Here is a 21,219-nt window from a genome sequence, read left to right on the forward strand (position 1 = left end):
AATCTCGCACCTCTTACACGAAAGGAATTTGATAGAGATTCTGACAGTACCAATAATAAGCTGTAGAGCTCAATGAGGTTTTTATAAACTCTCAACAATGAAAGAAAAAAAAATTGAATTGGCCATACTAGAGAAAGACAGAGAGACAAAGAGAATAGAAAATAATATTATAAAATCATTATCATATGAAGAGGTGGTCAAAGAGTTCGTATCTAAGAAACAGGACATGAAATTATTATAGCGATGTGCTGGCAGCTATTAACTACAAATATTTCTAGATTTTGTAATATTTATGGTGTTTTATCACCTTAACATTGCAACTGGTTGTGATTTCTCAATCTAGGTAAACATTAACTTTTACACCTAATTTTATATTCATGGTTTTGTTTTTGTTTTCTTAAGGAGGGTTCCCCCAAATTGTAAAAACATCAGGACCGGGCTTCCCTGGTGGCTCAGTAGTTAAGAATCCGCCTGCTGATGCAGGGGACACGGGTTCGAGCCCTGGTCCGGTAAGATCCCACATGCCTCGGAGCAGCTAAGCCTGTGCGCCACAACTACTGAGCCTGTGCTCCAGAGCCCGCGAGGCACAACTCCTGAAGCCCGGGCGCCTAGAGCCTGTGCTCTGCAACAAGAGAAGCCACCGCAATGAGAAGCCCGCGCACTGCAACAAAGACCCAATGCAGCCAAAAATAAATTAATTAAATAAATTAATTAAACAAACAAACAAAAGCATCAGGACCCAAAAAACCTGAATCCACTGCTCCTATGACCACCACAAACCTTCCTGAACTCATCATATGCAAAGTTGTAATAGACACATGCCTTAATTTATTAGTGATTGTATATTTGCTTGTATGTGGTTCTAAGCTTCATGAAAGCAGGTGCAACATACGTTGTGTTCACTGCTTTAAGTCCCACGCAAGGCTTTCTCATAGTAAATGCTCAATAAATATTTGTGGACTATTTATCCCCTTATTGATTAGTCATTCTTTAATTTACTCAGCAATAATTTTTTGTATATATATATATATATATATATATACACACACATGGGGTTTTTCTTGGCCACGCCGCAAGGCATGTGGGATCTTAGTTCCCTGACCAGGGATCGAACCCGTGCCCCTCTGAAGTGGAAGTGCAGAGTCCCAACCACTGGACTGCCCGGGAAGTGCCCCAATAATTACTTTTTGAAGAATTACTATGAACCAGGCCTGGAAATACAAAGTTATCCTCTACCTTCTAGGACTTGACAGCCCAGGGGTAGAAATTGCCATAAAACCTCAACAGAACACAGGAGGCGACGTGTTGAGCATAAAGGGTGGCAGGCAGAGGGTCCTATGGGATCACAGAGGAAGCACACGAATCCAGCCTGCAGGTTCAAGGTGAGCTTTCTGGAGAAGATGATGCTATGAGTCCTGGAGGAGACTGGTGGGAAAGGTTGCTTTCAAGGCAGAAGGAACAGCAAGTACAAAAGCATGGATGTGGTGAGATTGTCCTCAAGCTGCCAGCGTTCACATCGCCAAGGTGTGGGGTGCAGGGATAGTGACGATGGGTGAGCTGGAGACCTGAAACCGAAGGGTTTTTGGCAAAGAAGCAACATCGTCAGATTTGTTCCCACTTGTACAACTTTGGAGAATAGATTGAAAGTGATCAAGGTTGAAGGCAGAGAAACCAAATGCAGTTCTCCAAATGACAGTGAGGACTTGAACTGACATGGATGAGTGTGGTGGGGGGAGGGGGGAGGATTCAAAAGACGCCAAGGAGCTAGAGTGGGCAGGACCTGGAGCCTGGCTGGGACGGTGAGGGACTGGGCAGCTTGGTGGGAGCTAGTGAAACGGGCCGGAAGATGATGGGCATGTTGCGTTTCAGATCCCTGTGCACCATCCAGGCGGGGCCAGAAGTGAGCTAGATCTGAGCTCAATGGGTCTGCAGCTCAGAGACAGGTTTTTGGCTGGAGATACCAGTTTGGGAGTTATTGGCGTATGATGGCGATGGAAACTGCGGGGAGTGGGAATGGGGGTGTGGGGGAGGCTGTAGAGATTGGGAAGACTGAGGAAAGCTTTACTACTTCACCTTTTTTTGTTCTAAACAAGCATTATCGAATTTAAATCATCATAGGAACCCCGTAAGCGGATGGGCGTTGTCATGATATCCACTTTAAAAATGAGACAGGCTCGGAAGGTTAAGTGACCTGTGCAATGCACTCAGCTAGTAGCCAGCAGGTGGGCCTGACGCCGCACTCAGCATACAGGACAGCCTTCCAGCCCCACCTCCAAGGACCCGTAGGACACACGTGTCCTTTTCCTCCTTCCTCGCTCACCCAGGCCAGGCCGGGCACTTCCCTCCCTCAGCCTTGGACCCTTTCTCTTGTGGAGCCCCTACTTCCCACTAGACATTAAAGGGGTGTGATTTGGCCCCTAACAGTCACCAGAGCCTGGCTCAGCCAGCCCCCAATCTTGGTGATGGGGAAGAGGAAGGACCCTGAGCACTGATGGAGTGGCAGAGGACCGAAACTGCCAAGACTGGGAGAAAGCATCAGTGCGAGCTGATAAGAAGGAGGGCGGGGGAAGGGCAGAGCTCACCACAGAGGCCAAGGCTACCAGAAGGCAAGGAGGTAGAGAGAACGGAGGCAAGGGGGCTGGGGACCAGAGCTTAAAGGGAGGGCTGGGGGTGGGTAGTGCGGGAGGGAGGGGGGGGGAGAAGTAATGGGAGGCTCATTGTCCCAGCAGGGGGAAGTCTTTTGTTTCCTCTCTTCCCTTGGCAGCCTGACAGGATATGAGGCCAAGCCCCCCCCTCCATGCCAGCATCCCCCCCACCCACTGGACAGGGCCCTTCCCTTACCATTGTATCCTTGACAGGGATGGGGGCAGGGGCAATGGCTCTAGGGGGGAATATAAGGACTATTCGTGGCTGGGGGCTAGGCTACCGAGGTCCTGATGGGACCAGAAGCCCCCGGGCTAGTTCGTGGAGCTTGGCAGGGAAAGCTTCGTGCCTCGGGAGGAGCAGGAAGCCAGGCCAGGGTGGGGCCTGCACCGAGGGTAGCAGGTCGGGCCAGGGGGCGGTAGGCTGGGCCCAGAGGAGATGACGCAGCCCTTCAGGCCTCTCCCAGCCCCCACCATTCCAGCGTGGGGGCCTGAGAGCTCACCTGAAATCCAGTGTTGACACCCCCCCCCCCAACCAGGGCGGTTGGGAGCTGGTAGAGCCCAGCGAACTCCGGGGTCCGGCCTGGGCCCTCCACCGCCGCTTTCCTGTACTCCCTCCCTCCCTCCCCAGGATCCAGGAGTCTGGCCTCCCGCTGCGGTCCTCCAGGAACCCTGGAATTTCATCCATCCCCTCCTCTCCCTCCTGGGTCATTTCGCTCCATCAGCTGTTCCTGCAGGAAGGGCGCCCTGCTCAGCCTCGCCTCTCTTCCCGAGCCTTTTGTTTGCTGGGTCTGCAGGAAACTGTAGGGGCGGTGGCCAAGGGCGCATCTGCCCCTGGGGCCTGGGGGAGGGGGGGTCCGGATTCACGAGACTTAATCCTGGGGAGCTCACGGCGGGGGTAGGGAGGCTCGATCGCCGGGGAATTGGCATTTAGGGCCTGAACTCGGAGTTGGGCACCCGGGGGCGGGGATTGGACGTCCTATCTCCGAGGGGCGGTCCGGGTGTGTGTTCGGGGATTCCTAGAACTGGAGGCTGGAGGGACACCCCGAGGTGACCTAATAAGTGGGAGCCAACACGAGGGGAGAAAAATCTAGATACTGAATCCCACAACCTCGTCCTACACGCCTCGAATCCCGAGAATCCCAAGCGGTGGGGAGACGGTAGGCAGGTCAGCCCAGGCAGTTTCTGAGGATTAGCTAATTCCTTTTTCTTTTAAAAATGGTGGGGAGGAGGACCAGCACTTCGCCTAAGAATTCACGCTTTCCCAGGACGCGCCCGCAGACTAGGCGGCGGCGTGGACGCTCTAGCAAGCAGGCGCCCTCTCTTTGGTTGTCCTCTCTCTGAGGCTACCCTGGGCGCCGCCATATTCCCTTCACAGTGGGCGGGGCGGGGCCAATGCAGTCACGTGAGGAGCAAGCCGTCAGGTCCGCGATGGTTCCCAGAACCGTCAGGGAATGGTTCCTGAGGTCCCCTCGAGTGCCAGGGGCTGTTAGAAGTACCGGAGCTAGAGCAGCGAAGAAAAGACAAGTTCCTGTTTCGTGGAGCTTAATTTTCTGTTGGGAATAGACAATGAACAAGATGCACAAGTAAACGACATGTATTAGTGTTAAGAGCTATGGAGAAAAAAAAATAGGAAAGTGGGATGGGAAGGAAGGTGTAGTTCAATATTTAAATGGGACTGGCAGAGAAGATTTCACTAAGAAGATAATATTTGAGTTCAGAAGACAAAGGGGGCTCATGCCCTGTGTGCCCACAGGGCGTTCTTGGACACAGCCCAGAGGTCGTTGTGGGGTAAGATCAGGAGATGAGCAGAGGTGAGGGCAGGATGCAGATCGGGTAGGGCTTCATGCGTAGGGTGCCCATGTAATATGTAGACCGCTCTGGGTCACTTCTGAGCGAAGGATATGCTGTTAATACTTATGCTAAGGCAGTAGGCATAACCTGGTAGCTGGACTGTAGTCGGTGAATCAGAAGGTAAGTATGGTTACCTTAAGGGACTTTGATTTTTACTCTGAGGAAAATGGGAAACCACTGGACAGTTTTGAAAAGGGAAGTGTCATGAATGGATACTTCCTTTAATAGCATCACTCTAATCTGTTGAGAATAGAATGTAGGGGCCAGAACAGAAGCAGACACACCAGTTAGGGGGCCACCAGTCAGGGAGCTGTCGCAATAATGCAGGCAAGAGATGATGGTGACTTGGACTAGGGTGGTAAATTGGGGTTGGATACTGGTTGTATTTTAAAAGTAGAGGCCAAAAAAAAAAAAAAGTAGAGGCCAAAGGAATTGCTGATGGGTTGGATGTGGGGTGTAAGAGTGTTTTCAAGCACAACCCCAAGGTTTTTGACCTAAGCACCTGGGCAAGTGGGACAAGCACAAGAGGCGTAGGTTGTGGGGGTATGTTCAGGCGTTGGATTTTGGATATGCCAAGTTTGAGTTGCCCGTTTGATGTGCGAGCAGAGATGTTAGTATGTTCTTGGAAGTCTGAAGTTCAGAGTAGAGATCTGGGCTGTAGATACACCCTTAAGGCACTGTTATAGAGATGGTATTTAAAACTAGAGGATTGGATGCGATCACCAAGGGAGTGGGTGTGAGTGGTGAAAAGATGTCTGTGGACTGAGCTTCCAGTGCTCAGTGGAGCCTCCAGTCCACAGTGGCCTCTTGGCTGTGGCTCCAACACCTAGGAGTGCTCCACAGCTGAGACAAGAGATGAGGAAGAACCAGCAAAGGAGACTGAACGGAAGGATAGTTGCATTTACCAGGGCTGTGATTTTGCCAGGAGGTGTAATAAAGTGAGAGAGGGGCAAGGGAGTGCTTTTCAGTGACCGTGAACTTTAAGCTGGGGAAGAAGGGAAGTGAGTGGGGGACAGTGGGCAGAGGGCAGGATCGATGGATTGAGGCACCAGTGAGGTGGAGGAGTGTTCGGGTCAGGGCATGACAAAGACCCTACCCTTGACCAAACTTCAGTCAGTTTCCTCTGAACCTTCTTCTGGACTAGGCTTCGACCTTAGCCCCCATCCTTGCTGGGCCTTCCTAGCTCAGTTTAGAGAGAACCCACCCACCCTTCATATCTGATCACCCTGGCCTGCCTTCAGCAAGGATCCTGTTAAGTCCCTTTAGCTAGAATCCCCCAATGCTTGGTGCTTCCTCCTAGTAATTTTACATTCACTGACCCCCTCATTCTGCTTGTGGGCTCTAAATCCCCAGCTGTTTTTGCTGTATTTGGAGTTGAGCCCGTTCTCTCTCCCCTACTGTGAGTCTTGACACCTATTTCAATAGCTCTGAATAAAGTCTTCTTTACTGTTTTAGCAAGTGTCAGATTATTTTTTTTCCTCAACAGGCATAACTAGAAGTGGTGAATGAAAAGAGGAGAGGGTACATTACTGGTAATGACAAAGTCTAGGCATCACCATTGGGTGGGATGGAGGGTGAGATCTATGCAGAAGTGGAGTTTAAGCACCTGCCAGCCCAGGGTGTTGGAAGTCTCATCCATGTGGATGTTGAAATCACCAAAAATTGTGACAGGAGGGATGTTGGAGAGACCCAGGAGCCAAGCTCCGTGTTGTGGGTAGCAGAGATGACCACTGAAAATGCCAGATTAACTGCTCATGAGACCTCTTCCTGGCAAAGCCACATTTGTGCTGCTTTGAGCCTCTTCCTCTCCTAGGGAAAGGTTGCAGATAATTTACAGCCAAAGGCCAGTGGCAGGAAAAGCGGTGTTCATTTCCTGAGGCTCAAATGACAGTGTAACCATGAAGGACTCTATAAAGTTAGGAAATTATTACTGAAATTCTCCAAGCTTCAATTTGCTAATGTGAAAAATGGAAATCATAGCGGGATCTACCTCACAAAGTGGTTATGCATATTTCATGTAGTACCGTATGCAAATAAGTTGTTGAACATTTCGGTATTGTTCTCAAGTGCCTATTAGTTTATTGAACACTCACAGCAACCTTAACCGGGAGGGTCTAGTTAATCCCCATTTTACAGATGAGGAAACGTTGCCAGGTGGTGCCGACGTTGATGGCACCTGTAGAGTGAGGAGTGGGTCCTAACTCTCAGAGGTTCAAAAGTCTGGAGGGGACAACGTTGCGGGGAGGCGCGAAAGCGGGCGGGGGACCAGTCCGGCCTACGGCAGCTTGCGCCTCCCGGGCTCGCCCGGATCGGCGGCCAATGGCTCCCTCTGGTGGCGGAAGAGAGGAGAGCAGCCACTGGGCTGGACAGGGCGCGAGGGGAGGGCGCCGCAGGGGCGAGGGCTGAGGCCAGGACCTGGTGGGCTTTGCAAGGATCCGAGAGGCTGGAGGAGTAGGGCCCCGCGTTCCGGGTGGCGCACCTGGGCCAGGTGTTGTGGCCCCGCCCACCTGCCGGAGGCCTTCCGCCGTCACGACACGCCCCTTTCAGCAGTGTCTCCTCCGGACGCCTCCGAGCTCCGAGTGGGGTCCCGCCCGCGCGGCGGGGGCCTGTTTGCACCAGGGTGATAGGCGCAGTGGGAGCCGTGGCCCACACCCTGCCGGAGACGCTCGTCCAAGTGGCGACCCCGAGCAGCACCCGGGTCGCACGTGGGGCGGGAGCCTCGCAGGCAGCGAGAGCTGGGTGGGGCGGGGCTTCCCCGGGCTCGCCCACGGGGCGGGGCCGAGCCCGGGGACCAATGGGGCGCTTGTGTGCTGGGGGTGGGTCAGGCTCGAGGCCTGGCATCCCGGTAGGCACAGCTGTCTTTCCGGCACCCTTGCCCCCTCCGCCAGTAGCGGACCCTCCGGCTCTCGGGGATCACTCCTGAGCGGCTGCATCCTCCGGTGGGTAAGTGAACGCCCTGCCACACCCGGGCGGTGAGGGTGCGCCTGGCCGGGGAGGAGCGAATCTCGGCCCCCTCCAACCCGCCCTGGGAGAAAGTGGGCAGGAACCGGTGCGGGGAGGAGGACCACCTTGTGTCGCCGGACGGTGTTTTTGTTTTGGTCGTCGAGGAGTTGTTGGGGCGGTGGAGTTTGGGGGACGCCCGTGTGGGTGGGAGGAATCTGGTGAGATTAAGGAAAGAGGAGGCTGTTTGAGATGGGTTGAGGGAGAGTGTTGATGGAGGGTGGGGCTTTGGAAGATTCGGAAGTTTCTTATCGCCCGGGGATGAGGTGATTGCATGGAGGATCTTGGGGGGCGGCTCAGGACTCCGGAGGATGGGGTGAGGAGGGCCTCCTGCCCATCACTCACTTCCCTTCTGGAGGATTTGCTTCCTCTTGCGCTGCTAGTTAAGAAGGCGGAGGATCTTTGCACCTTTCCAGAGCCACTGCCATCCCTAGTCTCAGGGATACGGGGGAAGGGGTGGCCTCAGGAGCTGGGAGGGGCCATGGTACCCACTGCTGAGGCTTAAGAGTCTGCCATTGTTGCGGCAGTGGCCGGGACCAGTCTGCCCTCCACTAACTCTTTGAGTTGTTGGTGAACGTGAGTGTGTCTGTGTGTGTGTTTCCTTTTTGGGGAAGCTTCTGGGTGTTTGGTTAGAGGTGTTTTGTGGGGGGCTCCACGGAGCTGCCTTCCACTCAGCAAACTCTTTGCAGGCTTCATAACCCATTGGCGGCTTCCTCTGCCCGCTGTCGACCATGGCCAATGAGAACTCTCCCCTGCTGGCCTACCGGCTCCTGGGGGAGGAGGGGGTTTCCTTCCCTGCCAGTGGAGCCGGGGGTCCTGGAGGGGCGCCTGCCCGGAAGCTCTCCACCTTCCTGGGTGTGGTGGTACCCACGGTCCTGTCCATGTTCAGTATAGTTGTCTTCTTGAGGATTGGTGAGTGGCAGGGGTTTACTTGGGGGTGCAGTGGGGTGGGACTGGGATGAGGTTGGGGAAGGGCCCTGGGAGACGCGGGTGGATGAAGGGCTTGGGGTGGGGTGGGGGGTGCGATGGCTGAGCTGCCGTCTCACCTGCTTCGCCACTCCTGTCGCAGGGTTCGTGGTGGGCCACGCTGGACTGCTGCAGGCTTTGGCCATGCTCCTGGTTGCCTACCTCATCCTGGCACTCACTGTCCTCTCCGTCTGTGCCATCGCTACCAATGGAGCTGTGCGAGGGGGCGGAGCCTACTGTATCCTCCAACCTCGGTGGACAGGGGTCTGGGCTCTTCTGCCTATAGGGGGTAGGAGAGGGCCCCTCCCTGCATCCCCTGGGGGGTAGGACAAGAGGGGACAAGTTCTAATGAATGTCCAGCAGACAGGTTGGTATGGGGAAGGGGGCAAACGCGACCTGACTCGGTAGTGCTGCATTCCAGTTCACCAGGTGTCTTCCCAGCTGCAATTTTGGTTCTACTCGGCCGTCCTGTCAGTTAGGTAGTATTCAGCTTATGGACGAGGACATTCAAGAGCGTTAGTGACTTGGGCAAAGCCACGTGGCTTGGAAGTGGCTGCAGTGGGACGCACTGCCTCTGGGCACAGTCCCGTGTGTTCAGGGAGAGGAGGCCTGGAGGGCCAGCTGTATGGTGCTTCGTGCCGGGCCCTTCCTCACGCTCCAGTTCACTTTCTTTTCCCTTAACGCTCACCCCCTGCTTCCACTTTCAGTCATGATCAGTCGCACCCTGGGGCCTGAGGTCGGGGGCAGCATCGGCCTCATGTTCTACCTGGCTAACGTCTGTGGCTGTGCTGTCTCCCTGCTGGGGCTGGTGGAGGCCATGCTTGATGTCTTCGGGGCTGGTCTGTGCTCCCCACGCTGGTCTGGGCAGCTCTGAGGATTTGCCGGGTCTGGGATTCTGGGATCATGGCAGGGAGAGAAGCCCTCTCCAGGAGAGATGCTCAACTTTCTTGAGCTCCTGCTCTGTGCCCAGCCTCGTGCAGACATCCAGACATCCGAGAGAATGTCCTGGCCTGTGAGGAGCTTCCCATCTAGTCAGGGAGGCCAGATTAACACTCCTAAAATTGACAGAGCAAGATTGGTGGTACCCACCAGGCAGGGCTAGGATGCTGGGGTACAGTTGGGCGGGAGAGTGGGAAAGATGGCCTCTCTGAGGACTGGTGGGCCAAAGATGGGGTCCCTTCCTGCTCTGAGTCATGGTTGGGGTCCCTCCTTGGGGGCTGGCTTTCTAACTCTGTTCCTTCCTCTCTACAGATGCCACGGGGTCCAGCGGGCTCCGCACCCTACCGCAGGGCTACGGCTGGAACCTGCTCTACGGCTCCCTGCTGCTGGGCCTGGTGGGCGGGGTCTGCACCCTGGGGGCCGGCCTCTACGCCCGCGCCTCCTTCCTCACATTCCTGCTGGTCTCTGGTTCCCTGGCCTCTGTGCTGGTCAGCTTTGTGGCTGTGAGGCCCAGGGACATCCCCTTGACCCCTAGGCCTGGCCCCAACGGCTCCTCCCTGCCGCCCCAGGTTGGCCACTTCACCGGCTTCAACAGCAGCACCCTGAAGGCCAATCTGGGCGGTGAGCTGGGTGCAGGAGCCCTGGGGGTCTCGGGGCGAGGGGCGGGGCGTGTGTGTGTGGGCGGGGCTTGGAATCCCTGGATGGGCGGTGAGCTGGGTGCAGGAGCCCTGGGGTTCTCTGGGCGAGGGGCGGGCGTGTGTGTGTGTGTGTGGGGGGGGGGGCTTGGAATCCCTGGATAAGCGGTGAGCTGGGTGCAGGAGCCCTGGGGTTCTCAGGGCGAGGGGCGGGTGTGTGTGTGTGTGTGTGTGTGTGTGTATGTGTGTGTGTGTGCGTGTGTGTGTGGCTTGGAATTCCTGGATGAGAAGAGATGTCAGAGAAAATCAGGGGCGGGAGGTCTGGACCTGGAGCAGTACAGGTTGATTAAGATCTGTTGGGCGTGTATTGGCCGCTGTCTGTTTGACCCAGCTGGGCACGAGAGTGACCACGAGACAGTCCCTACCTTAGAGGAACTTGTTTAGTTGGAGAGATAAGATGTACATTCAGGAAACAAACTGCATAATAGGACCGAGTGTAATTCAAGTAGACAAGAAGCACAGAGGAGTCCAGAGGAGGGAGACCTGGGTTTGGGCCGGGGAGGGCGCGGGCCGGTGGAGCTAGAGGTGGCGTGAGCGGGGTTGGGAAATTCAGACAGGAGGTGGAGGGAAGGCGTCTGAGGAAAGAGCGTGGATGAAGGCCTGGAGGGAGGAACGGAGAAGTGTGGGGAGAAGGAGGTGATGAGGTCAGCTGAGCCAGGGCCAGAGACGGGTCAGGGCTGGGGTCTCGGTGAGCTGGTGAGGCTGGTGGAGAGGCAGTGGGGGCAGGTTTAGAACGTGAGGAGAGGGTAGCAGGGCCAAAACACCCGGATCCCTAGGACGGATGCTGATCCCCTCTCCTCCCTGGGAACGATTCCCCTCTCCTCAGCTGGCTACGCCAAGGACTACACCACGGGGGCCACGATGACCTTTGCTAGCGTCTTTGCCGTCCTTTTTAACGGCTGCACAGGCATCATGGCTGGGGCCAACATGTCAGGTGAGAGTCCTTGGGGCAGGGGGCTGCCTTGCCACCTTGTGCCCCTACAGGGCACTGAGGCTTCAGGGATACAGGGCGTGGTGGAGGGTTGACCTCCCTCCCTCTGCTCCCTGCCCTCCAGGGGAGCTGAAGGATCCCAGCCGGGCCATTCCTCTGGGCACGATTGTTGCCGTTGCCTATACTTTCTTCATCTACATCCTGCTTTTCTTCCTCTCCAGCTTCACCTGCGACAGGTGCCTGGGGAGGGGGTGAGCCTGGTCCTTGAGGGGGTGGATGGAGGCATTGTCACACCTGGATCGCCCAGGGAAGCACGGGCCAGGGCGGGGTGGGGGCAGATACCCAAGCTGTTGGGCGGTGTGGAGAAAATGGGGCCTGTTCCTCCCACTGGGAGAGAGTTAGAGCTGCTGCCCTGGATGTGGAGGGCTGGCTACACGGTAACAGCCAACCGGAAGCCAGCATTTGCTTTGTGCCTGGTACTATTGTAAGTACTTGGCTTGGGGGTGGGGTGGGGAAGAGCTTTCTAGTCAACTTGTATTTCCATAAATATTTGGCTTCTTGTGCACGTACTGTTGGGAATGTCCACCCTGTGATTAAATCCAAAGCGGCCCAACGACAACCAGTGAATGCCAAGTCTAACCCCTGGGCACACTTGATCTGTTAATACGGTCCTTGAGATCGGGGCTGGGGTCAGCTCAGAATACCCAGTGCTTAACCTCAGCCAGTGTTGTGAGAACTGTTCTCACCAGGCCCCTAGGATGGAGGCACGTTTATTATCTGCATCCTCCTCCTTTCCTTCCCTGTAGGATCCTGCTGCAGGAGGACTACGGGTTCTTCCAAGCCATCAGCCTGTGGCCCCCGCTGGTGCTGACCGGTATCTATGCCACGTCGCTCTCAGCCTCCATGAGCTCCCTCATCGGCGCCTCCCGCATCCTCCACGCCCTGGCCCAGGACAACCTCTTTGGTGCGCTGTCCCCTGCCTCGTGCCCGGCTCTGAGCGCACCCTCCCGTGTCTGTCTTGGTCCCCCCCTTGGCCCAGGCTGATGTGTCTGCTGCATTTCCGTTTGCACAGGAGTGATCCTGGCGCCAGCTAAGGTTATATCCCAAGGGGGGAACCCCTGGGGAGCCGTGCTGTATTCTTGGGGCCTAGTGCAGGTAAGCTTTCCTCTTCAAGCTACCCTCACCCTCACCGTAAGCCCCCCCCCCCCCCGTTACACTCGCGGGACCAGGAAGGGTCAGACGCGCACTGGGAGACGTGCCTGAAAAGGCAGTATGTGTTGGCGTTTGATGGGGAGCGGGGCGCGTGGATGAACGCCCAGCCTCTTGGTCCTTGTCCAGCTGGTGCTCCTGGCTGGGAAGCTGAACACGCTGGCCGCTGTGGTCACTGTCTTCTACTTGGTGGCCTATGCTGCCGTGGACCTGTCCTGCCTGAGCCTCGAGTGGGCCTCGGCCCCCAACTTCCGGTGAGCGAAGGAGATGCCTGTGTCCCCAGAGAAAGGGAGGGAGGAATGGGGAGGCCGGGGACCAGGCGGGCGGAGGCTGAGGATGGAGTGGGGCGGCTCGCCGTCGGGGCAGCCCCGAGCCTCCTTCCTTCCGTGTCGGCCCCCAGCCCCACCTTCAGCCTCTTCTCCTGGCACACGTGCTTGCTGGGGGTGGCCTCCTGCCTGCTCATGATGTTCCTCATCAGCCCCGGGGCCGCTGGCGGCTCCCTGCTTCTCATGGGCCTGCTTTCTGCCCTGCTCACGGCTCGAGGAGGCCCCAGCAGCTGGGGTTACGTCAGCCAGGCCCTGCTTTTCCATCAGGTGGGGGGAGCGGGGAGAGGGGGGAGGGGAGGGGGAGGGGAGGGGGGAGGGGAGGGGGGCTGGGACGGGAACGCCCGGAGGAGGCCTCCTCTTCCCCCGGCTGCCTGCCGCTGGTTCCGGCCCAGGTGGTGAATGGGCGCCGCGCCCCGGAGCCCTTCCTCCTGTCACCTCACCTGGTCCCCAGGTGCGGAAGTACCTGCTCCGGCTGGACGTCCGGAAGGACCACGTGAAGTTCTGGCGGCCTCAGCTGCTGCTGCTGGTGGGGAACCCCCGGGGCGCGCTGCCTCTGCTGCGGTTGGCCAACCAGCTCAAGAAAGGGGGCCTCTATGTGCTGGGCCATGTCACCCTGGGAGACCTCGGTCAGTTGCCCTCCACTCACCCCTCCGCCCTGACCTCTCTCTCCCTCCCCTTCCCGGAAGCTCTTTGTGTTCTTTGTGCCCCAGAAGCCTCGTGCTTCTTCCCAGATGACCCTCCCTACCAGCCATACCCCTGCCCAGACCTTTCTTTTCTGCCCACGTGGACTTGGACTCTAGGAGAAAGTACGTGAATCTGGCCCACATGGGCTGCCTGCCTCCTCCGCAGACTCCCTGCCCTCGGACCCCGTGCAGCCGCAGTACGGGGCGTGGCTGAGCCTGGTGGACCGGGCCCAAGTGAAGGCCTTCGTGGACCTCACCCTCTCGCCCTCCGTGCGCCAGGGGGCTCAGCACCTGCTGCGGATCTCAGGTCTTGGTGAGTTGCTCCACTCCGTGGCCCCTCTCAATCTCTGCTCCCCTCCCCCAGAGAGTCAACCACAGACTGCAAACTCCAAAAGGAACCCACAATCTAGTGCAGACAGGACTCGGTTCTCAAAGATAAAAGACAGTGTGTGATAAGGTCTCCGAGGTGATGCCTTAAGGACTAGAGATGGAGCGACACCGTTTGTTTGTTTTCTTTCTGACCCATGCTTGGGGCACAGGCTCTGCAGAACACGTCGTCTTTCAGGGGGCAGTGGGAGAAGTATTTGAGGTGGGGCTGCCCCATCAGATCTAGGGTAGATGCTTTCTAACCACCAGAGTTCAGAGAGAGGAAGACCACTGTCACCAATGTGGCCGGCAGAGGTTTTGTGATGAGATGGTATCTCAGCTGGGCCTTGCGAGCAGCAGAGAAGTAGGGGGCCGTGTAACGTGGCTCCCAGAGACTACGAAGGATGCCAGGGGTGTGTGGGTCTGACGCTGTCGCATGGAGTGGAACAGTCGCAGCTCCGTGACTGTGTCTTTGTGCCAAGGCCTCCGGCCCAGCTCACCAGCTTCCTCCAGATCCCTGCTCAGCGCCTCCATCTTTCTCAACCCCGGGACTGGCGTCTGTGCCGTCTCTGAACGCATGCTTCCTGCTCCACTTACAATCTGGCTAAAGTTCAAGTGTTGGACATTGCCCTGGTCGGTGTCAATCAGAACCCCGGGAAATGCTCAGGAGGAGGTGTGACTAGTTTAATTTGCAAGATCAGTTGGAGTTCCCACCTGCCAAGGTGTTTTAGGGGTGTTATCAAGCGTTGTCAGCTAGAACCTGGAGCGTCTGAGGGCTCGTCTCTCCTCAGCCCCACCTTTTGTTGGGGAGAGACCCTTGGTCTCTGGACCAAGAGACCACTCCTTTCACGCAATTCATCCTGCAGAAAATGATTCAAATGAAAAGGAAAAGGTTTCCTTTAAGTGGTTAATCCCCCAGCATGGAGAATTTGATATACTGGCAGATGTTGAGTATACCTTTTGTCCCGTGAGAAGGGGTCTTGGAGGAGGTCTGAGTCTTCCTGTAAACTCAGCCCTGGTACAGGGGAAATTATCCGATTCCGTATTCGTTGTTCAGATACTAAAACCCAGGAGCTGTCAGCAGGGACTGGGGACTTTGTGGTTGGTGCAACACCAGCTTAGTGGCTCAGAGAATGGGCTCTGGTGCTGGGTACATCGTGTTCACTTGCTGGCCCCAGTGTCTATCAGCCGTGAGCCTTGGGGCAAGTGACTTCACCTCTCTGGGTCTCAGGTTCCTTATCTGTAAAGGGGGGTGAGTAATAGTCCCTACCTCATACTGTTGCTTCAAGGATCAGATGAGTTAAAACACCAAGTGCTTTCAGCAGGCTGGGGGCCCCAGTCAGCGTGCAGATGGTGGCTCACAGGGGACAGTGCTTTGGACACGCTGTCGTTAGGGCTTTGCAGTCATAGAAACAGATCGTGCAGCCCCAGCCCTGAGTTCTCATCCTCCCCTAGCAGGGTCTGAGCGCTGTTTCCCTGGGGATTGAGGCCAGGAGCTTGACTCATCAGGGGGTCCCGTCTGCCAGTGGAGTCAGACTTGTATCTCCTATCATGAAAAAGGTGTTGAAGGCCAGAGTGAATACATCCTACTGCCCCTGAACGGAAGCGCTTCTTAGTTACAAGACTCCTAAGGCGAACTTTGCCTATTTAAATGGGGGAGATTAGTCATGGAGATAAATCAAATAAATGCATGTGAAAGTGTTTGGGAAAACTAAAAGTCGTTATGCAAACGTGCATTATGTTGCCGTGAGAGGCCGAGCATAACGCGCATGTCACACCTGATGGCTGACACACGCTGCTGTCAGCGGGTGGGAGTGGACACCTATTAGCATAGTGTGAACTCAGCCATGAGTCTGACTCTTGTGGGTTCCTTCCTGCCTACCCCAGGTGGCATGAAGCCCAACACGCTGGTCCTGGGTTTCTACGACGATGCTGCACCCCAGGACCACTTCCTGACGGACCCAGCTTTCTCTGAGCCTGCGGATGGCATCCAGGAGGGCGGGTCCCCAGCCCTGAGCACCCTGTTCCCTCCACCCCGGGCTCCAGGAAGCCCCCGGGCTCTCAGTCCCCAGGACTACGTGGCTACAGTGGCAGACGCCCTGAAGATGAACAAGAATGTGGTTCTGGCCCGGGCCTGTGGAGCCCTGCCCCCCGAGCGGCTAAGCCGGGGATCTGGGGGCACCTCTCAGCTGCATCACGTGGACGTGTGGCCCCTCAACCTGCTGCGGCCCCGGGGCGGGCCCGGCTACGTGGATGTCTGCGGCCTCTTCCTGCTGCAGATGGCAACCATCTTGGGCATGGTGCCTGCTTGGCACAGTGCCCGCCTGCGGATCTTCTTGTGCCTGGGGCCTCGCGAGGCGCCAGGGGCAGCCGAGGGGCGGCTGCGGGCACTGCTGAGCCAGCTGAGGATCCGGGCCCAGGTGCAGGAGGTGGTGTGGGGCGAGGGGTCTGCGTCGTCCCAGGAGCCTGAGGAGGAGGAGGAAGGGGACTTCGTGAACGGCAGGCGGGGAGACGCCGAGGCAGAGGCCCTGGCATGTAGCGCCAACGCCCTGGTTCGGGCCCAGCAGGGGCGCGGCGGCGGAGGGGGGCCTGGTGGCCCTGAGGGTGGGGATGGCGAGGAGGGGCCCGCCACCGCCCTGACCTTCCTGTACCTGCCCCGACCACCTGCTGACCCTGCTCGCTATCCTCGCTACCTGGCGCTGCTGGAAGTTCTGAGCCGCGATCTGGGCCCCACGCTGCTCATTCATGGCGTCACCCCTGTCACTTGCACTGATCTCTGATGCCTGTTCCAAGTAGAGAGTGTCTAGGTAATCGTAATCGGGTGGCCCACCTTGATTATGGGGTGAGGAGGGGAAGGGCCGCCTTCCACCCGCCTGGCACGTGGGACTTGGACCCTGGTGGAGGTATTAGGGGATCCTGGTCTCTGTCATCTCTTGGTCTCTAGGAGAGGGGCCCCGGTGCACTAACTAACGCAGGGCAGCTGTCCCCGCCACCACGGGGGAGGGCTCCCTCCCCCACTGCACTCCCTCCCTTCAGCCGTGCCTTGACGGGGGCTGGGTCTCCGCTTGTGACTCTAGGCTACCTCAGTCTCCCCACCTCGCCCAACAGACTCCCCGACCACTGGGGTTTTGATGTTTTTGTTCTGTTTTATTTTTCTAACTGCCGAACGTGAATAAAAGATCAAAACACTACGCGTTGGCCGGGCGTTTCTGGAGGGGGCGGGTAGCTGGGACGGAAAGAGGGAGAAGTCTGTATGGGGGATGGGGAAAGAGGGGCGCTGGAGCGTCCCAGCGGCGAGGGGGCCACGTGCGGGACCCGGGGCTCCGGGCCTGGGGGAAGCTGGTGGAGATGGAGGCTGCCCGCAGCCCCCAGAGTCAGGCTCCCGAGGAAAGCCCTCCCTGCTCGCAGGAGGGGGCCCGACTCGGGGAGGGACGGCAGTTTAGGGCCTAGGGGGCCACGTGACCCTCCCCCAGGAATGCGGTGACGTCACCGGGGGCGTGGCCGTACCCAAAATTAGGGAGGAAGGGGAAAAAAGAAGCCAGAAAAAGTTTCTTTCCTGGAGTCCCAAGCGAGGTGTGGGACAGAAGAAGGGATCAAAGTCAGAGGCCCGGGGCTCCGTGGGGCCCTGACCGCTGTCTGGGGTCCCCCTTTCCAGGCCATGTCCGGGCCCACCTGGCTCACTCCGAAGCAGCCGGAGCCTGCCAGAGCCCCTCAGGGGAGAGGGCTCCCCCGAGGCGCCTCGGGGCCGCCGGCGGCCCACGGAGCAGGTAAGGCAGCCCAGTGCGGCCGAGGAGGCCACCGGGCCACCAGCGCTCACCTCTGTCCTGTGGCTGCTGCCTCCCGCTGAGCCCGCCACTGCCGCCCCTTCCCAAGCCCGGCTGGACCTCGCCGCCCCTGCCCCCTCGCGGCCCTCCCTGCCTCCTGCCCCGTCCGCGGACCCCAGGTGCGGGGGTGGGGGCGTGGGGGAGGGGAGAAGAGGGACCCAAGACGGCGGCGTCCACAAGTGTCACCCTCTCCTTCCCCAACCCCACCTTCACTCTCTCTTCCCTCAACCCAGCACTCCAGCCCCACCCCAGGGTCAATTTTTGCCCCCTCCCATCTGAGCAGTGTTACCAGGCCCCTGGGGGACCGGAGGATCGGGGGCTGGCCTGGGTGGGGTGCCATGGAGCAACCCAGCGCTCGCAGGTGAGCACGGGGATTGGGGGGTGGGGGGGCTTAGGGCAGGAGAAGAGACCGTGTGATTTGCTTTCTCCCTGCTTTTGCTCCATCCCCAGGGGCTCCCCGCAGACAGGGGGGGCTTGCGCCCGGGAAGTCTGGATGCTGAGATAGATTCCCTGACCAGCATGCTGGCTGAGTTGGACGGGGGTCGAGGTCACGCCCCAAGGCGGCCTGACCGGCAGGTGACTCCCCTGTCCTGCCCCTGTCCCTTCCGGTCCTTGTCCCGTGCCCCTCCCCCTCCCCTCCCAAGCCTGGTCCCTACTCTGAACTCTCACCCGCTCTCCCCCTCTGTGTGAGTGATGCCCACACCAGCGTGGAGGAAGCTGGGTCACCAAGACTCACTAGGTTGTCAACCACTTGAGGGAGGCCCCTTGTCAAAACCAGTGCTTGCCTGGGTGCCACATGGGGTAGGGGGTTTTACAGATGTGTGTCCTAGAATGGGCCCAGCTCACTCCTTCTGGTCTGCGTTTCTCCCCAGGCTTACGAGCCCCCTCAGCCCCCTGCCTACCGCTCAGGCTCAGGCTCCCTGAAGCCGAATGGAGGGGGTGTTCCTCCCCCGCCGCTCCCAGCATCCCCCTATGGGGGCCCCACTCCAGCCTCCTATGCTACGGCCAGCACCCCCGCCGGCCCTGCCTTCCCTGTGCAAGTGAAGGTGGCACAACCAGTGAGGGGCTGTGGCCCCCCCAGGCGGGGGGCCTCTCAGGCCTCAGGGCCCCTCCCGGGGCCCCACTTCCCTCTCCCAGGCCGAGGTGAAGTCTGGGGGGCCGGCTATAGGAGCCACCGCGAGCCAGGGCCGGGGGGCAAAGAAGAGGCTGCTGGGGTCTCCAGCTCTGCCGGAGGAAGAGGAGGCGGGTACGGGTCCCAGGTAAGCCCCTGGGCACTGGGATTTGGGGTCCTCAAAGACAACTGGACGCTGACCAGGTGGGGTGTGGGTGGGGTTTCACGTCCCGGTTGTCAGAGGTCTGCGGCACTGGAGCTCTGGATCCTCTGCGGGTGGGGGCAGGTCAGGAAATAAAGGAGGAAGGGGTCTAGATCTGCACCCTGGCTCCTGCAGGGGCACCCCTGGCCCCTGAGCTGGGATGTTCTCCGATGAACTCTCTGGGTAGAATTGCCCGGTCACCCTCAGTGACAGCATCAGGAGCTAGAGGTAGGGGCAAGCCCCTGATTCTCACCGCCCAGGTCCCCCTGAGCCAGCCTCCCGAGGAGGAGCTGGAGAGGCTGACCAAGAAGCTGGTGCACGACATGAACCACCCACCCAGCGGGGAGTACTTCGGTGGGTGAGCTGACCCCGGGTGGGGCGGGAAAGGGGAGATGGGGCTGGAGAGTCAGAAGGCCCGTGGATCCAACTTCCCGGCCTGTGCAGATTGACCCTGTCCCTGCCCGTCCCCAGGCCGGTGTGGTGGCTGCGGAGAAGATGTGGTCGGGGATGGGGCCGGGGTCGTGGCCCTGGACCGCGTCTTTCACGTTGGCTGCTTTGTGTGTTCTACGTGCCGGGCCCAGCTCCGGGGCCAGCATTTCTACGCCGTGGAGAGGAGGGCATATTGTGAGAGCTGCTATGTGGTGAGTGGTTGGGGCTGGCGGGGGGAGGTTTCCAGTCTGAGATGGGAACTCGATATCCAAGCCCCAGAGAGGAATAGGGCTTGAAGCAGGGGAACTAAAACTGATACACAAGAGGAGATGAATGAAGTCAGTAGCAATACACGGGCTGCTGGAGAGGAAGGCCGATATTCCCTCATACGTGTGAGGCATTTATTTTATTTTATTTTAAATTAAAGATTCTTTTGGCAGCATCGGGTCTTAGTTGCGGCACATGGGATCTTTCGCTGCGGCACACAGGCTCTTCGTTGTTGTGCACGGGTTTTCTCTCCTCCAATTGTGGCTCTCGGGCTCCAGGGTGCGTGGGCTCTGTAGTTTGCGGCACGCCGGCTCTCTAGTTGTGGCGCATGGGCTTAGTTGCCCCACGGCATGTGGGATCTTAGTTCCCCGACCAGGGATCGAACCCGCGTCCCCTGTATTGGAAGGAGGATTCTTAACCACTGGACCACCAGGAAGTCCCGAGGCATTTATTTTAGATTTAAGGGAATGTGAGGCAGATATTACTACTGAAGGAAACTGAAGCTCAGGGAGGTTAAATAATTTGTCCAGGAAGCTGCAGTGCGGGGGCTTGCACTCAGATCTGTTCAAGGCCACCTTTCACTGAATCACATGCAGGGGGCTACAGAAACAGATGGGTAGGCTGGCAGGATGCCTGTAAGGGCTGCCGTGGGTGTCCCCAGCCCCCGACCTTCCTGCCCTCCTTCCCGACAGGCCACCCTGGAGAAGTGCTCCACGTGCTCCCAGCCCATCCTGGACCGGATTCTGCGGGCTATGGGGAAGGCCTACCACCCTGGCTGCTTCACCTGTGTGGTGTGCCACCGCGGCCTCGATGGCATCCCTTTCACTGTGGATGCCACCAGCCAGATCCACTGCATTGAGGACTTCCACAGGTCAGCGGGGTCCCCGCCTTTTGTCTCAAGATGTCTGGCCTGGCCTTACCCACCTTCCTCATCTCTCCTTCATATCCCGGTACCAGCCGCTCCTGTTTCACATCCCTGGCCATGCCTCCTTCTCATTAAAATCACTCTCTTTCCCTAAGATCCAAGACCCTACCTACCTCTGGCCTCTCCCGTTCCCTCCTGCATCCCACCTTCTCTGGGCTCTGTTGTTAGTTCCCTCTAACCCTGGGGCTTGACAGCCTCCTTGGTTCCCTTCCACCCCAGGAAGTTTGCCCCAAGATGCTCAGTGTGTGGTGGGGCCATCATGCCTGAGCCAGGTCAGGAGGAGACCGTGCGAATCGTAGCTCTGGATCGCAGTTTTCACATTGGCTGTTACAAGTGTGAGGTAGGAGGGCTGGGCAAGGGAAGAAGGGTTTTTGGGGTCTGGGGTGCTGAGCACGAGGGAGAAGGAACTCAGGGGTCCAGGCCTGATGGAGAGCTGTTGCTTCTTTCCGAACAGGAGTGTGGGCTGCTGCTCTCGTCTGAGGGTGAGTGTCAGGGCTGCTACCCGCTGGATGGGCACATCTTGTGCAAGGCTTGCAGTGCCTGGCGCATCCAGGAGCTCTCAGCCACCGTCACCACCGACTGCTGAGTCTCCCCAGGAGCACCTGCTGTGTTCTCCCTTCCCATCAACCACCCTCCCCGACATCTACCTTTATAACTTTGTCACCAAATGCTGTCTCCTCTTCCTCCAATCATGAAATAATAATCCCTCGAGAGTTTGTAAAACACTTTGAAGTCTGTTTTCTTATCTGATTCTCACAGCAGAACAACACAAGCACGGTTGTTGTGACTGCCTGCGTTTTTGGCTAAGAAGTGACTTCCTGGGACTTCCCTGGTGGTCCAGTGGTTAGGA

General features: G+C 58.0%; 2 protein-coding genes across 5 annotated transcripts; both read left to right on the top strand.

Annotated features, from left to right (window-relative positions):
* Positions 1 to 7,282: 7,282 nt before the first annotated feature.
* On the top strand, positions 7,283 to 17,378 carry SLC12A9 (solute carrier family 12 member 9). Of its 3 annotated transcripts, XM_067705790.1 has the most exons (15): positions 7,283 to 7,439; positions 8,186 to 8,408; positions 8,566 to 8,700; positions 9,170 to 9,301; positions 9,714 to 10,022; positions 10,923 to 11,030; positions 11,152 to 11,263; positions 11,834 to 11,991; positions 12,100 to 12,182; positions 12,366 to 12,490; positions 12,637 to 12,829; positions 13,014 to 13,188; positions 13,412 to 13,558; positions 15,499 to 16,418; positions 17,267 to 17,378. In XM_067705790.1, the coding sequence occupies exons 2-14, from the start codon at positions 8,228 to 8,230 to the stop codon at positions 16,389 to 16,391; spliced, it is 2,751 nt and encodes a 916-aa protein (XP_067561891.1). In that variant the 5' UTR covers positions 7,283 to 7,439; positions 8,186 to 8,227; the 3' UTR covers positions 16,392 to 16,418; positions 17,267 to 17,378. The 3 variants fall into 3 exon arrangements, with proteins under 3 accessions (XP_067561891.1, XP_067561890.1, XP_067561892.1); XM_067705789.1 differs by lacking the exon at positions 17,267 to 17,378 and having other exon boundaries at positions 15,499 to 16,802; XM_067705791.1 differs by lacking the exon at positions 17,267 to 17,378 and having other exon boundaries at positions 7,305 to 7,435; positions 15,499 to 16,802.
* TRIP6 (thyroid hormone receptor interactor 6) lies at positions 17,270 to 21,094 on the top strand. 2 transcript variants are annotated; one of them, XM_067705802.1, is made up of 9 exons: positions 17,270 to 17,378; positions 17,669 to 17,796; positions 17,886 to 18,011; positions 18,308 to 18,694; positions 19,009 to 19,102; positions 19,220 to 19,389; positions 20,137 to 20,315; positions 20,589 to 20,709; positions 20,824 to 21,094. In XM_067705802.1, the coding sequence occupies exons 1-9, from the start codon at positions 17,270 to 17,272 to the stop codon at positions 20,953 to 20,955; spliced, it is 1,446 nt and encodes a 481-aa protein (XP_067561903.1). In that variant the 3' UTR covers positions 20,956 to 21,094. The 2 variants fall into 2 exon arrangements, with proteins under 2 accessions (XP_067561903.1, XP_067561904.1); XM_067705803.1 differs by lacking the exon at positions 19,009 to 19,102 and having other exon boundaries at positions 20,824 to 20,962.
* The last annotated feature ends 125 nt before the right edge of the window (positions 21,095 to 21,219 follow it).

The sequence above is a fragment of the Pseudorca crassidens genome, chromosome 15 (genome assembly GCF_039906515.1).
Source record: "Pseudorca crassidens isolate mPseCra1 chromosome 15, mPseCra1.hap1, whole genome shotgun sequence".
NCBI classification, from domain to species: domain Eukaryota; kingdom Metazoa; phylum Chordata; class Mammalia; order Artiodactyla; family Delphinidae; genus Pseudorca; species Pseudorca crassidens.

What these genes read in the sequence shown, in the direction of transcription:
- TRIP6 (XM_067705802.1), top strand. Translation starts at nt 17,270, where the DNA reads ATGTCCGGGCCCACCTGGCTCACTCCGAAGCAGCCGGAGCCTGCCAGA. An exon ending in GAGCAACCCAGCGCTCGCAG is followed by an intron (nt 17,797 to 17,885) that starts GTGAGCACGGGG and finishes CTCCATCCCCAG; the next exon opens with GGGCTCCCCGCAGACAGGGG. An exon ending in TGCATTGAGGACTTCCACAG is followed by an intron (nt 20,316 to 20,588) that starts GTCAGCGGGGTC and finishes CTTCCACCCCAG; the next exon opens with GAAGTTTGCCCCAAGATGCT.
- SLC12A9 (XM_067705790.1), top strand. Translation starts at nt 8,228, where the DNA reads ATGGCCAATGAGAACTCTCCCCTGCTGGCCTACCGGCTCCTGGGGGAG. An exon ending in AGTTGTCTTCTTGAGGATTG is followed by an intron (nt 8,409 to 8,565) that starts GTGAGTGGCAGG and finishes CTCCTGTCGCAG; the next exon opens with GGTTCGTGGTGGGCCACGCT. An exon ending in TGTCACCCTGGGAGACCTCG is followed by an intron (nt 13,189 to 13,411) that starts GTCAGTTGCCCT and finishes CCTCCTCCGCAG; the next exon opens with ACTCCCTGCCCTCGGACCCC.